Consider the following 14,254-nt stretch of genomic DNA (forward strand, 5'->3'; position numbering starts at 1 on the left):
TTCTGCTGCAAAGATTCCATCTATTAAACAGTCTTCCAAATCCCTAATGGATGAATTTGTCGGCGAGGAGCTGCCAGCAGCTGCCATAACTCCCAGGCTTAAAGATACCATATGATTTCTTATTGACACAGTGCATAGCACCCTAAAAATGCGCAACATGGTGCTGTTACTAGTCTGGGATCCCTGGAAGGCCCCAAGACTATCAAAACCTTTTCGGTACACACCTTACTTGAAGGTGTTCTGTACACAGATTGGCAACCGTTTACCACAGCAGTACCCATTTGAGCAGGCCTCTATTAAAAACTGAGCCTTTTCCACTTTGGATCTTGTCTTCCGCCCTAAAGCACTGACTATACATTTAGAGGTTTCACCAGTGTTTAACCACTTCAGGCGGATGGCTGTTTTATAAACGTCCACCTACAGAAGCGGTTTTACCAAGAATAGGCTGCCATGTTCTTGGTACTGTCACTCTTAACTAAACTGATGAGCAGTAAAGCATAAAGAAAACAAACACCGAAGCATGTCAAAAATGCACTGCATTTGCATATCTGGTCCAGACATGGTGTGAACATAGCCTCAATCCTTGTGCTGCTTTTCTACAAAACTGAGTAATGCTGAGTGGAAGGGCTTATATCAGGTTAACCTATAATTATAGCCTGTTTTTGTTTTGTTTTTTTTATTTTTGTATTTGTATAAAAATACCCTTAAAAGTTTCACTTTGCAAAGTGTAAGGAATAGCTATTTTGTCACTGTAGGTTTGACCATGTAACTTAAGCTTTAACCACTTGCCATAGCAGCAATTTCTTAATTTTTGCACACATGATAAAATCTGAATATTTGGCCAGAAAAAAAAGCTTAAAACCGCCAAACGATTATATATTTTCTACAAGCAGAGGCCCTGTAGAATGCTAGTTGCAATTTTTTATATTGCACGATATTTGTGAAAACATGAATTAAACCGATATTTTTAGGATAAAATACTCTAAAATAGAATTTTATGTTCACAGAAGAAAAATATAATATCCCATTTTTTGATACATTATAATAGAGGGGGTTGTGGTCGGTGAATAGTGAGCGCCCATGAAAAAAAAAAATCCAAAATTGCCCAAAGATAGTGCTTCATTAGCAGGCTGAGAAGTGGCAGACTGAAATGGTAAGTGATGTAATACACTTCGCTTCTGGGTTCAGTCGGAGGGGAGATTCCGTAATCTGAGGGGAGATTATCTGCTAGAAGTGTGCTGATCTCCCTCCGATCGAGGTGCACAGACCTACCATGCTGGTCCCAGGCCAGCGGAGCCTGGGATGTGCACGCGCACACACACAGGCTATAGCCACCCAAACGTTTGTATGTGACAGCCTTGAGGGCTCGTTTACCCCCGTCTGCATGCTAAAACAATCCAAATTAGAGTGCAGTCTTGTGCCCATAGGATGATCTTTTGTTTTTTTAAGTTTATTCAAATGCCAGAAAATGACACATAATTTATTGCTTTGTACTGCTGTGGTGTGGAGACTAATAGAGACTTCAGGTGAGCTCTGTTTCAGTGCAAAAAGAGTTAAGCTGGCCACAGACCTTACAACCATCGCAAGACTTTTGTCTTGCGATGGTTGTAAGGTAATTTAAAAAAAGTACGATCTGCCCATCTTGGACAGGCAGATCGTACTTGCTATAATCGCAAGCCCGCACCGCTGAGGGGCGGGCTTCCGACGACCGCAATGCTGAACGGGCAGTGTGCGCTTGCGCACACCGGCCCGTGCGGCATTTATATTACAAACAGGAGCTAAAGCAGAGACACCGGCACTCCAAATTTGCAAAATACGTCTATTTATTGACGTGCATTGTGGTAAAAAACGATGCACGCCAATAAATAGACGTATTTTGCAAGTTTGGAGTGCCGGTGTCTCTGCTTTAGCTCACGATTGTTACGGCTGCCACCCGTTGACTACCGCAGCACCCAATTCTTGAAGGGATTCACGCGGTCAGGAGTGCGATGGGACCATGGACTAGCTGTATTACAAACATGCCACACACCCGCCGACAATCGTGCGATTCTCGGCGGGTTTTCGAAACATGTTCCTAAGATAAAAGTCGTGCGACCGTACAGTAGAAACAGTCGCACACCTTCCACACACCTTTTCGATAATCGTACGATCGCAGGATTTCCCGCGATTATCGTACCATTATCGCAAGGTGTGTGGGCACCTTTAGACTTTTTGCACATCTCTGCTCCACACCTCTAGACTCCATTGTGGTGTGACTGCGGCACGTAAAAACACATTGATTTCTATGAGATCTGCTGCAGAAAAGCTCAGGTCTCTGGACATTGTGTGAATGAGTCCAATCTGCTGCTGCCTTCCTCCATAGGATTCCTTAATTCATGAAATTCTCTTTTCTATATTGTGAAAGGAAGGGGAGGTCTCTCAAATATAAACACAAAGTGTTTACGTTTGTGATTGTTTGATATTGGGGATCGCAAGGCATAGGGCCATTCTAATTGGATATCTGCATTTTGCCTGTGATCCAATCTGTTTAATGACCACTCGATCACAGGCATTGTGTGCACATACGAGTAGTACACAGAGCACTGTTTTAAGACGGCACTCCAGAAATAAACATCCAATACTCTGCCGTTTATAAACATAAGGCGGTGTTCATAGCTGTGGGAGTGAAATTTGTTTTATATTGTAGGCATCTTTAGGCCCCTGTATTCTATTACTGGCAGAGCAGGATCAACACAGAGAGTCCAAATGTCACTCTTGTGTACTTGTACTTTTGTGTAAGTTCTGCCCTTGTGGGCCCTTGTTATAAAAAACAATCTGGGAGAGCATTTAAATGCCAATAGTGATATTTCTTAATTCCATTCTGTTCTTTACCAGCATTAATATTACGGGAGATGAGGGTGGCAAGATGGAGATGAAGAACCAATATGATGGGGTAGCTGGACCTGGAGCAGGGAATGGATGAGGAAAAAGAGTAATAAGAGAAAAAAGGGGCTGGTTTTTATTGGCATACCAATCCCCTATGGTCCCACGTGTTGTTCTGGGTCCCAGACCTGTCTATTAGACATCAGAATCAACATGCAAATAGCTCAAGGTGCTTTTGGTATTAAGTGGCAGATTTGCTACAGGTTTGCGTAAACCCTTGTTTTTGTCAATTTTTGTTAATTTCACTATAAATGTCGCTTTTTAAAAGCTCACTTACATGACATGTCCTTTAGATTGAGTTAAATGATGATATAGTTGTAGCATCTTTTTGTTTGTGTATGTGTGGGAAACAAATGAAAAGTTGTAGCATAACGTGTCCCTCTGGTTGCAGCCCTTCTGAAATGGCCTTACTTTAGGCACACCCCAAGTGACAATGCCTTAGCTATCTGTAGGTTTTCACTCATTGCATTGTGAGATGAGGGTTGGGGTAGTGCCAATTCTCCACTATGTGGAAATTTGAGAAAAAACATTCCCATGTACACACATACAAATGCAAACGTGTTAGGTGCGCCTATGTGCCAAAACAACAATTGTGCCACACATGTTATATATCGCCATGAACATTGGCATGAAAGCAATCATTTATTCAGTTAATTTTTAAAGCATCACCTATGAGAAATTCTTGGTACTGTAGTTTTTTGCCATCTCATGGGTACTCTCAATTTTAAGCCTTGACATGTTTGGTATCTATTTACCTGACAAAACCCCATCTTTTATTTTTTACCCAACAATTCGGTATTCAATTTGTGTGCGCTAAAATTTATTTTAATGTATTTGTTTTCTAAAAATATTGATTTGATATTTGCACAAATATCATGCAATATAAAAAAAATTGCAACTATAAATTTTTTATTCTATAGGGCATCTGCTTTCAGAAAATATATAATTATTTCGGGGCTTTAAGCTGTGTTCTATCCAAAAATACAGATTTTAACATGTGTGCAAAAATAAAAAAAATACTATGGATGAGAAGTGGTTAAAGAAAAAGGTATAAGGTGTTCGCTATCTGCTGTTTGTTTATTTTTCTCACACGTTTGCTTTAAATCTGCTGTTGATAAGACTTACAGTCCTTTGTGAAACTTAAGCTATTATGTTGCTAGTGAATCTTTTTGGTATTTAAAAGAGAACTATGGCCAAACCTTTTGTTGGCCACAGTTCTCTTTAGGGTCACAGGAAGACATTTACTAATTTCCTCCTGCTATATACTGACAGCGCACAGCCACATTGCAGCCTGGAATGTTCCCTAAAACATTGTCTGGATCCACCCCGTTACCTGATTGACAGCTGGCTCTGCCAACTCCCTCCCCCGTCTGTCCTTCCAGTCAGCGCTGGAGTAATTGAGAGCGGAGGGGGGAGTCCCTGCAGGGAGCGGTGACTTAACAGTCACCACTCTCTGCAGGGAGAAGATCGGGAATTGAGCAATCAGCGGTATGTGATCGCTCAGTTCTCGATCTATAGAGTGACGTGCGACAGTGTCACACGTTGGCTCTAATTATGGGGATGAGTGTATTTCACTCTCCCCATAATTCTCCTTTTATGTAGGAAACCTGAGTTTACCAGGGTTTTAATGTGTTGCTTATCACCAACAAAAATATAAATGCTGTTTCTTGTGCATACAGTTGTGCTCATAAGTTTACATACCCTGGCAGAATTTATGATTTCCTGGCCATTTTTCAGAGAATATGATTGATAACACGAAAACCTTTCTGTCACTCATGGGTAGTGTTTGGCTGAAGCCATTTATTATCAATCAACTGTGTTTACTCTTTTCCAATCATAATGGCAACAGAAACTACCCAAATGACCCTGATCAAAAGTTTACATACTCCAGTTCTTCATACGGTGTGTTGCCCCCTTTAACAGAAATGACAGCTTGAAGTCTTTTGTAGTATGTGTGGATGAGGCTCTTTATCTTCTCAGATGGTAAAGCTGCCCATTCTTCTTGGCAAAAAGCCTCCAGGTCCTGTAAATCCTTGGGCTGTCTTGCATGAACTGCACGTTTGAGATCTCCCCAGAGTGGCTCAATGATATTGAGGTCAGGAGACTGAGATGGCCACTCCAGAACCTTCACTTTATTCTGCTGTAGCAAATGACAGGTCGACTTGGCCTTGTGTTTAGGATCACTGTCATGTTGGAATGTCCAAGTACGTCCCATGTGCAGCTTTGATTGATAATAAATGGCTTCAGCCAAACACTACCCATGAGTGACAGGTTTTAGTGTTATCATTGATATTCTCTGAAAAATAGCCAGGAAATCATAAATTCTGCCAGGGTATGAGCACGACTGTATATAAAACTAACATTGTTGTATATGTCTTTACTACAGAATATAGTCGTTTTGAGGCTAAAATTCATGATCTAAGGGAACAGATGATGAACAGTAGTATTAGCTCTGGATCTGGCTCTCTTCGCACAAGCCAGAAACGATCCTTATATGTAAGGTAAGCATTTACAAAAATTACTGATTTGTATAGTGAATAAAATGAAGTTTGGTGAAGCCACTTTTTTCAAAAGTATTAAATTCTCATTTAAATTGTAATTGATCCCGGTCAGGACACTATCTGCAAGGAGTTTGCATGTTCTCCCTGTGCTTGCGTGGGCTTCCTCTGGGTACTCCGGTTTCCTCCCACACTCCAAAGACATGCTGGAAGGTTAATTTGCTCCTGTCTAAATTGGCCCTTGTATGTATGTGAGATAGGGACCTTAAATTGTAAGCTCCTTGAGGGCAGGGACTGATGGGAATGTACAACTGTGTAAAGCGCTGCGTAAATTGTCAGGGGCTATATAAATACCTGTAATAAATAAATTCAAATTCCAGTACTGCAATTAAAGCTTTAATTGAAGTTAAAGAAATATGTGTCAAAAAAAACATAGTTTCCCTAGTCTTGCCTCCCCTTTTCTGTTACAGCAGCCGGGCAGAGTGTCCAGTTATGAGTGTACCAGAGTCATGCTAGACTTGCATGACTCCATTTTTGGCCTTATCCTTCTGAATCGCCATGGGTGGCCCTGTTGGAGTCACCTGATTTGACAAACGTCAATTACGATATCAACGGAGGCAGGTAGAAAATTGTCAGCCGAACAGTGACTGCATCCCATCAGATGCAGTAGCTGTTCTGGTATTCAGGCAGCCATGCGTTCTGGCTGTCTGAATACAATATTCGACAGGGAAGACTCCTCCATCCATGCTGTTAAACTGACTAACAAAAAATAAAACATTTACTGGCACCACATCTTTTACCGTCAACCTAGTAGCGCATTATCGATGCGTCCAGGGAGAGTGATGATTCCTAACCGCATGCAATTGTATCCCATATGAGAACACGCGGTGTCCTGGCGTTTGAATGCAGTGGCTGACACCCGATCCTTAACTTAAACGGGTGATAGCTGCAGCTTGTGAATGCAGATTAGGGATTCCTGCTGCAGGACATCGTACGGTCCTGGCACAGGAATCCCTAATCGCACCTAAAGATACAGGTGTGAATCTTAATTGTATAGTACAGATTACAGGGACAGTCTAACTAGTGGTTATATGCAGCTACCTTCAGGTGATTGGATACTGGCAGAAAAAAAAAATTCTGCAGGGACACTCCCTATATGATCACTCCCACTTCCAGCAAGTGTCTGGTTTTTGTTAGTGTCCTTAGACGATAGACATCTTCTGCGCTCCTGAGAAACTTCCCTCTTCTGTGGTGTTTTTCCTTTCTCTGAAGATTCTTCTTTCAAGTTTTTAGCTGCTTCATAGCCGCTACGGTTTCCCTTTTGCAGCTTCCTGGATCAGTTTACTCTTTAACTGAGCGTTGGGAGATTGCATCCCGGCCCTAAAAAGGTGCGGGCCTGGCATGCAATGTTGCTTTGGGCACTGGATCCTGCTGTAGGCACTCATCATAGCATGTAGTGCAAAGCATTGAGTTAACCACAGGGTGCTGTCCAGGGCCGTGGTCAGCCCTGTGCCTGAAGAACCTTAGGGGTTTACCCACTGGGATGGTGAAAACTGTCTGGATTGGCTTTCTACCTGCATTCACACATTTTCAGTTCTGCAGTCAGTCCACAGCAAGAGCCGCTCGGAGCACCTCACTGGCTCGATGGAAACTGGGTGAACTGCACACAAGGTCGATGGAAACTGGGTGAACTGCGTGCTAAAGTTCCTCTCAGAACCGGCCCTATCTGTCTAGTGCCCCCTTCATTTGGTAGCCCCTGTCCTCCTGTGGGCACCATTGATGCCTACAAGTATGTCCCCATTTTTTGTTTAACAAATAGGTGATCAGTGTATTCACTGGTCACCTCTGAACTCCCCCTTATCCACTGGTCACCTCTAAACTCCCCCTTATCCACTGGTCACCTCTAAACTCCCCTTATCCACTGGTCACCTCTAAACTCCCCTTATCCACTGGTCACCTCTAAATCCCCCTTATCCACTGGTCACCTCTGAACTCCCCCTTATCCACTGGTCACTTCAGCACCCCTGGTCCTCTGAACCTCCCTCCATCCACGGGTCACCTCTGAAAGCCCCCTCCATCCAATGGTCACCCCTGCACCCCCTCCATCCAATGGTCACCCCTGCACCCCCTCCATCCACTGGTAACCTCTGAACTCGGAATTGATATAAATAAATAAATTGCAGTGGGGGCATGGCGATGGGGAGCTTTAAGAGTGCTAGCAATAATTTTGAGGGTGCTATCCAATGCACTCACCTGGCGCTGCCACTGTTGTACAGAAGACATGCCTATCTAGGCTAATTCACACTGAATGTGAACAGTAGAAGACTGTAAACCAGATGGTGTGTTTGCAGTCCAGATCCAGGCACTATGCTGAGCTACCCTACTGTACACTGAGTGACCAGATTATTATGACCACCTGACGTTGTAGGCAAATTAGCTATAATTATCTATAATTATGCGCTGAAGTTGCTAGAGGGCCAGACCATTATAAATAGGGAAGCACGTTGTTTACCACGACAGTAGAAGTGATTTTTATCTGAAGATATGGGCAAACAACGCGATGAACGTGGGGTGATTGTGCTCGGAGCCATGGAGCGAGTATCGGCAAAACAGCAGAATTTGTTAAATGTTCAAGAGCAGCTGTTGTTAGTGTTTAAAGACTGGACTGTCAGCCGAAAATCTGGGTCTGAACGTGCAAATTGTGGCCGTCAGCGACTAGTCAATGTTAGGGCAGAACGGAAAAAGACAACAGAAGGGCAACAGTGCAGTGTCAGATTCCTCGCATCACCTTTCAACATATCGCGGAGTCACGAGGCGGCCCAACAAAGTAATCTCGTGGAGTTATCTCGTGGCCTAACTAAGTACTGATGGTGTGGTCATAATAATCTGGCCACTCCGTGTACATCATAACATAATACAGCACACATTATCGCCTAATGTAATAAAGACAGCAAATTAGTAGTACTCTGAGTAACATTTCATTTACACAGAGCTGCACAGCAGCATGCAGAACTATGGGATCACTTTTTTTTCTCCCCCATAGCTCCCTTTAGGTTCATGGGAGGACATATACTAACATCCTCCTATGACCCAAAACTCAGTATATAAGCGGGCTGTAGTCGGGATCCACCCCCACTGGCTGATTGACTGCGGGCTCTGCCTGTCTAGAGGCAGAGCCAGCTATGCCCTCCTCCATTTGTTCCTCCATTCCGCGCTGGGGGTGCGGAATACATGTGGGGAGCGGTGACTGACGGTCACCGCTCTCTGCAGGGAAATTATCGGGAAGTGAGCGGACAACATACGTTTTCATAGGTTGGCTCTACCTATGGGGTTGAGTGTAATTAAAATAAACATTTTGAAAATAAATAAACACTTGAAATGTCGAGCAGGATAAATGGCAGGACTGCCTTCATTTTTTGTGTCTGATACAGATTATGAGAATAATGCAACAAAAATTATCCCAAAGCTTATTTTTTTTAACAGTCAACATCAGTGTGTTGAGGTTTAACATGTAAAGTTAGGATCTAAAATTAAATATTTTGTTTCCCTTATTGAAACCTAAAAAGCTTTAGTCCTTCTTCTTTTTTTTTTTTTTTAATCTGAATGTGTTTATCAGATCTTAGGCCTCATCTTTAAACAGTGCTGGTGGCAATATAGATGCTTGTATAATTTCAAAGTTTCATGTCCTTGGTATGTTGGGTGAGACATAGGCTTCCTGTTTGAAATTTTACCATGGGGATTTATTCAGAGCCACAGGCACTGTCACAGAGAAGATTCTTTTGGGGCAAATAAAGATATTAAATATGTGCGTATGCTATTACTAATTTGGTAAATGTTTATCTGCCAAAAAAACTTGCTACAGTATTTCTGCCTAACTGACTTGTTTTTTCCGCATATTTTTCAAAGTACAAGTGTATAGAAAGTAATAAACCTTGGCTTTCTAAATTGCAGTTCCCAGCTTTGCCAGCTGTTCACTTAGCATATCCATAGTAGTTAATGCATTATAAGCAAATGCTATGAAAGCAGAAGTCATATTAAACATTCATGCCATCTACCCCAATGCAGTTTAATTGGTCTAGCAAAAACATTTTCAAACCTCATGCGTTGTTTTCCTATAACCTTGAGTGAATCTCCTGAAAAAATACTGAATGCTGTAGTTTTTTTAGGTTGCCCATCAGTATAAGAATTTAATTATGCTCACATGAAATAACAGCAATAAAGTAACATTATAATTTGTTTAGGCATTAAAAATAAACAAATGGGTTATACAATTATGGGTATGCCACTAGGGAAGTCAGAAATGGAGAAGGATTTGGGGGACAGCTAAAAGTATTTGTGCAGTGTTGCACAGCATGCGCAGTGTGAGTAGAAGAAATAAGGCATCCTGTAATTATTCTGAACAGGCAACATATGATATATAGGGGGTGATTTACTAACCTAAACACACGCACGCACTAGGTGCGTGTGATTTTTACACAGCAAAACGTATAGGTCCTTTCTAGGTCTGGACTAATAGTGCAGTCCTCATTCAGAATCAAATTAATGTGTGTATTTTCCACAGTGGTGGAGTAGATTTATGTACCTTTTTTACTTTCCAGTTTTTCTTCTTGAGGCAAACTAAACATATGCTACATATTGCTTTATGTTGTGTTAGTCACTCTTTGTGGTATGCCCATTACAAGGTGCATCAAGCAACTTATTTAAAGGTGGGAAGTGATAGTTGCACGCTTGTCATGCATGGTGAAAAACGATCACTGATAGTGGCGGGTGGTTTGCATGATAATATTGGAAACTGATGTGCTGCAGGACCTCCAGTATGTCAGAAACATTTTGCAAACAAATATGCTTATAAACCAAAGGTGAACAGAGAAGTTCTCCTAGACCAGCGGTTTTCAACCTGTGGGTCGCGACCCATTGTTGAGTGGGTCGCCGCGTCCATTTCTGCTGCGCTGGGCGAGAGCCTCCTCAGCCTCCTGCTTGCACAGCAGTGTCAGTCAACGGGAGGACAGCAACTGCTGTGAATATAAAAGTGCCGCTATACACACTCCCTGGCCGCTGCAGCGACATTTAGTAGCCGGGGAGTGTGTACAGCAGCACTTTTCTTATTCACAGCCGTTGCTGTCCTCCTGCCTCCCATACAGTGTGGGCTCTGCAGGAGGCGGGCATCTTAGCAATGCTGGGGCTGAGAAGGCTGTATGGAGACAGAGCAGGCAAGTAGGTAGCAGGGGCTGGGGAGGTCTTGCATTCTTGTGAATGTGCTTCTATTTTTATTCCAGTGTCCAGTGCCTTACTAAGTCACGAGTCCAGTGCTCTGTTGGGGGTCACCACAACTTGGCAAATGTTACAAAGGGGTCCCTGCCCTAGAAAGGTTGAGAACCACTGTCCTACACCGTAATAGAGGATTATACAGTGTTCAATAAAAGAGTCTGCATGTCATAGGGATAAGGCATTTTATAGGTATGTCTCCTAGTGTATATGTTTATTTTATTTAAAGCCAAACACCAGGCACATTGTTTATTAGGTTTGTAAAAGCCTTTAATCATTTCTAAACCTCTATAACCATTAAGGTTTTTTTAAAAATTGAATAATCAATGTGTCTGGAGTTTGGCTTTAAAATGCGCAAGCTTCATTTAGTTTTTAGAAACATAAAGATTGCAACGGATTAAATGTTTCTTAGACACCAGAATAAAGGCAGTGGCATCATATTACTGTTGCTTCAGTAGGTCTCAGAAATCGCCATTATTCCCTCCACTTGTTACAAATGTGCTTGTTTCTAAGAGTTATACCTTATTGTGAGAGTGAGAGTTTTCCTTATCCTATAAGTATGAGTCATACTTTTCCTTTTGTTAATGAGATTTCTATTTATTATTTAGAGCACTATTTGATTATGACAAGACTAAAGACAGCGGCCTTCCCAGCCAAGGACTTAATTTCAAGTTTGGTGATATTCTGCATGTAGTAAATGCTTCTGATGATGAATGGTGGCAGGCACGGCAAGTCACTGCAGATGGGGAGAGTGAGGAGATTGGCGTCATTCCTAGCAAGCGCAGGTACAACACTTAAAGCAGAGTTTGGGCTTCTTTGTTTTTCCTGTCCACTCAGATATTCTTCTCTTAGAGTACATTAAGTAATTCCTTTGTGCATATAAGAGCCTGAAGTAAAGTTTTTTTCTGAATTAAGTGCTTGGCATCAGAACAGCTAGATTGTTAATTTCTGTTTGTTTTTTCCCCAATATTTTTATTTGATATTTTAGCAAATAACGTTTTATGTACGATAGTTGCCTTCATTCTCACTTCAAGTGTATGTAAACAACAACAATGAGCCTCTCCACTTACTGTATTTGCTCCTTTTTGGTCTGGTAAATTTAAAAACATTTTGTTATATATGTTAAGTGCAAAAAAAAACCCTAATAATCATGCCAGAAATTCAGAGCTGTCCTGTGTTCTGTTCACACTTCCTGTGAGTCTTCCCAGTTTTTTTTTTTCTTGCATTACAGAACAATTAGTCCCCATGCTGTGTAAATTTGAGGGAATCATTACTTAGACAGGCAGGGCTAATACAAGTTTTGCGATTTCAGTACATAAGGCATGTGGTGTAAATCCCCAAGAGAAAAAATAACATGGCGAAACTGGGGCATATATAGCAGAGATGTACTGAATATCCTTTTTCTTGTTTTTAAAAGTTCATCAATAAAGTTTATTGTAAATGTGATATGAAGATGTATTAGGGCTTCCTTTTCTTTAATCAGTAAGGAGAAGTCCGTTGTCAGTATGCTGATTATATTCCAATCCAGTATCTGGGCAAAGTGAGCATATAATGAACAAAATACATAAGTAAGAGGACACATTCAGTAAAACCACATGTTAAAATAAATAGAAATGCTATATAGTGATTGGCTGCTAGGCCCAAACAGTCACATGCGATTAGGTCACATGCTCCCCAAAATTCCTGAAGTACCAGGTATTTGCCATTTTAACAAAGGAAGGAACAGCTAGGTAGCACTAGTAAGGTGAGTACAACTTGTGCAGGAGGGCTCTTTACAAAGACACTGTCATTGTTCCCTGGATGTTAAAGGGGACAGGGTCTTTTTACAAAATCCATCGTTGAACTCCAGTCCAATGACTGCTTTAGTTTCCTCTCCCTTAGTGATTAGACAACTTTGAAACTTTGTAGCAAGTCCCAAAGGCGAGAGGCTTCAACAGTAAGTTGATCTGTGTCAAACATTTGTCAACACAGCCAAGTACTGCAGAGGCAGGAGGACTTGCATGACCGTCATCTCTGGCATTTCAGGAAGTAGATGCTGATCCTCGATGGTGCCCGAAGAAAGTTGGCTCTGTCCTTCTGGAGAGAAAGACAGATAAAGGCATTGTTAGGGGATGTACTCTGTCTTTGTATTACCTTCTTATAAAGCCCATGGTGTCCATCATTGAAATAAAACTGAAATATTTACACAAAGCTATGTTTATAATTTTACTGGACTGTACAGTGCAAAATTCAAAACACAATAATTTTTTTTGTTACATATAGGGTTGAGAAAAAAGAAAGGGCCAGACTAAAGACTGTGAAGTTCAATTCAAAAGCAAGGGGAGATAAAGGAGTGAGTACTTATATTTGACATGAAAATAGTGCATGAACTATTTCTTATTTATCTCTCTGGCAAACTGTGCATGCCTTTGTTTTAAACTTGTGTGCCTCATTTTTTTGTCATATGCAAAGCCTTTTTGGTAGAAGATTTTAGTCATTAATATGTGCATTTAAAGATATACTGCCAGCTTCAGGAGATTGGACACTGGCAAAGCAGAGCTGAAAGGACAGCCCAATATAACCACTCCCAGCAAACTTTATTTTATTTTTACTAGTGTCCTTAGGAGAACAGATGTCTTCGCTTAGCCCTGAGAGAAGCAAAACATTTTTCCCTTTCCTTTTGGATCCTTTTTTTTTTTTGTCTCCCAAGATTTGTCTTTTAGAAAGTTATCTTTAACTAGCTGCAGAGCTTCTAGGGCTCCTCCTTGCAGCTTCTGGATCAGTTACTTCTTGGCTTGGCTTCTTGGATGAAGACGTAGGGCTGGCCTGTAATGTAGCCGTCTGGACACTGGATCTTATGTCATGCGCTCATCTAGCCACGTAGTGCATTGCATTGAGTTAGCCAAAGGGTGCTATACAGGTCCAGGTGCTGTGGTTCTACTGCCTGTTGTAACCCTGTCTCTGAAAACTCCATAGGCAGTATGCCCACCAGGAGGGTAACGATCATCGATGGGTTTATTACCTGACATCCTAGGGGTTGGGGAACTGCAAGGCAAACACCACAGCTGCAGTTTCGCTTTCTGCAAGCCTAGGTGTGCTGTGCTCTTCATTTCCTAGAGCGTAACATGCAGAACACTGGCTGCAACTTGTTCTGCCACAAGCAGGACTATAGTCTGAAGTATTTTTTAAATATGGAACCATTTTTACTTTTTTTCCTGCCGTGTTATCGGCCCGAGGCATCTGAGTCTGCGCAGCCTCCTTTTGGTCTGAGTGTACTGTGCATGATATTTAACAGCTCACATGCAGACCTGGCTCCATTCCTTCCTGTCTCTCTCCAGTAAAATACACCACAGTGATCCTCTGAGACTTGGGCTCCTGCTGTCTACAGTGAAGGTTACAAATGACTTAACCCCTCCTACTCTACCGTGGAAGGTTGAGTACCCCTGGTGGGTTTCCTATGGTGAATCATAAGTACAAAGGGTGGGTGTACCCACGAGCCCTGCTAGCCTACACTCGGCTACACCCTGTTAGCCTACAGAATGTTCCATTATAAAAGGATCCTGTGGATTAATGGCTGGAAACCTTTTCCA

General features: G+C 41.9%; 1 protein-coding gene across 19 annotated transcripts in view; it reads left to right on the top strand.

The window, feature by feature from the left end:
• DLG1 (discs large MAGUK scaffold protein 1) overlaps positions 1-14,254 on the top strand; it is a 155,422-nt gene that overhangs the window by 112,140 nt on the left and 29,028 nt on the right. For all 19 annotated transcript variants that reach the window (XM_018567392.1, XM_018567423.1, XM_018567431.1 and 16 more), the window contains 3 exons: positions 5,309-5,423; positions 11,294-11,470; positions 12,948-13,017. In XM_018567392.1, coding sequence (XP_018422894.1) covers positions 5,309-5,423; positions 11,294-11,470; positions 12,948-13,017 — 362 coding nt within the window. The remainder of the gene's footprint in view (positions 1-5,308; positions 5,424-11,293; positions 11,471-12,947; positions 13,018-14,254) is intronic.

The sequence above is a fragment of the Nanorana parkeri genome, unplaced genomic scaffold, assembly GCF_000935625.1.
Source record: "Nanorana parkeri isolate BGI_ZX_2015 unplaced genomic scaffold, ASM93562v1 scaffold29, whole genome shotgun sequence".
Classification (NCBI taxonomy): domain Eukaryota; kingdom Metazoa; phylum Chordata; class Amphibia; order Anura; family Dicroglossidae; genus Nanorana; species Nanorana parkeri.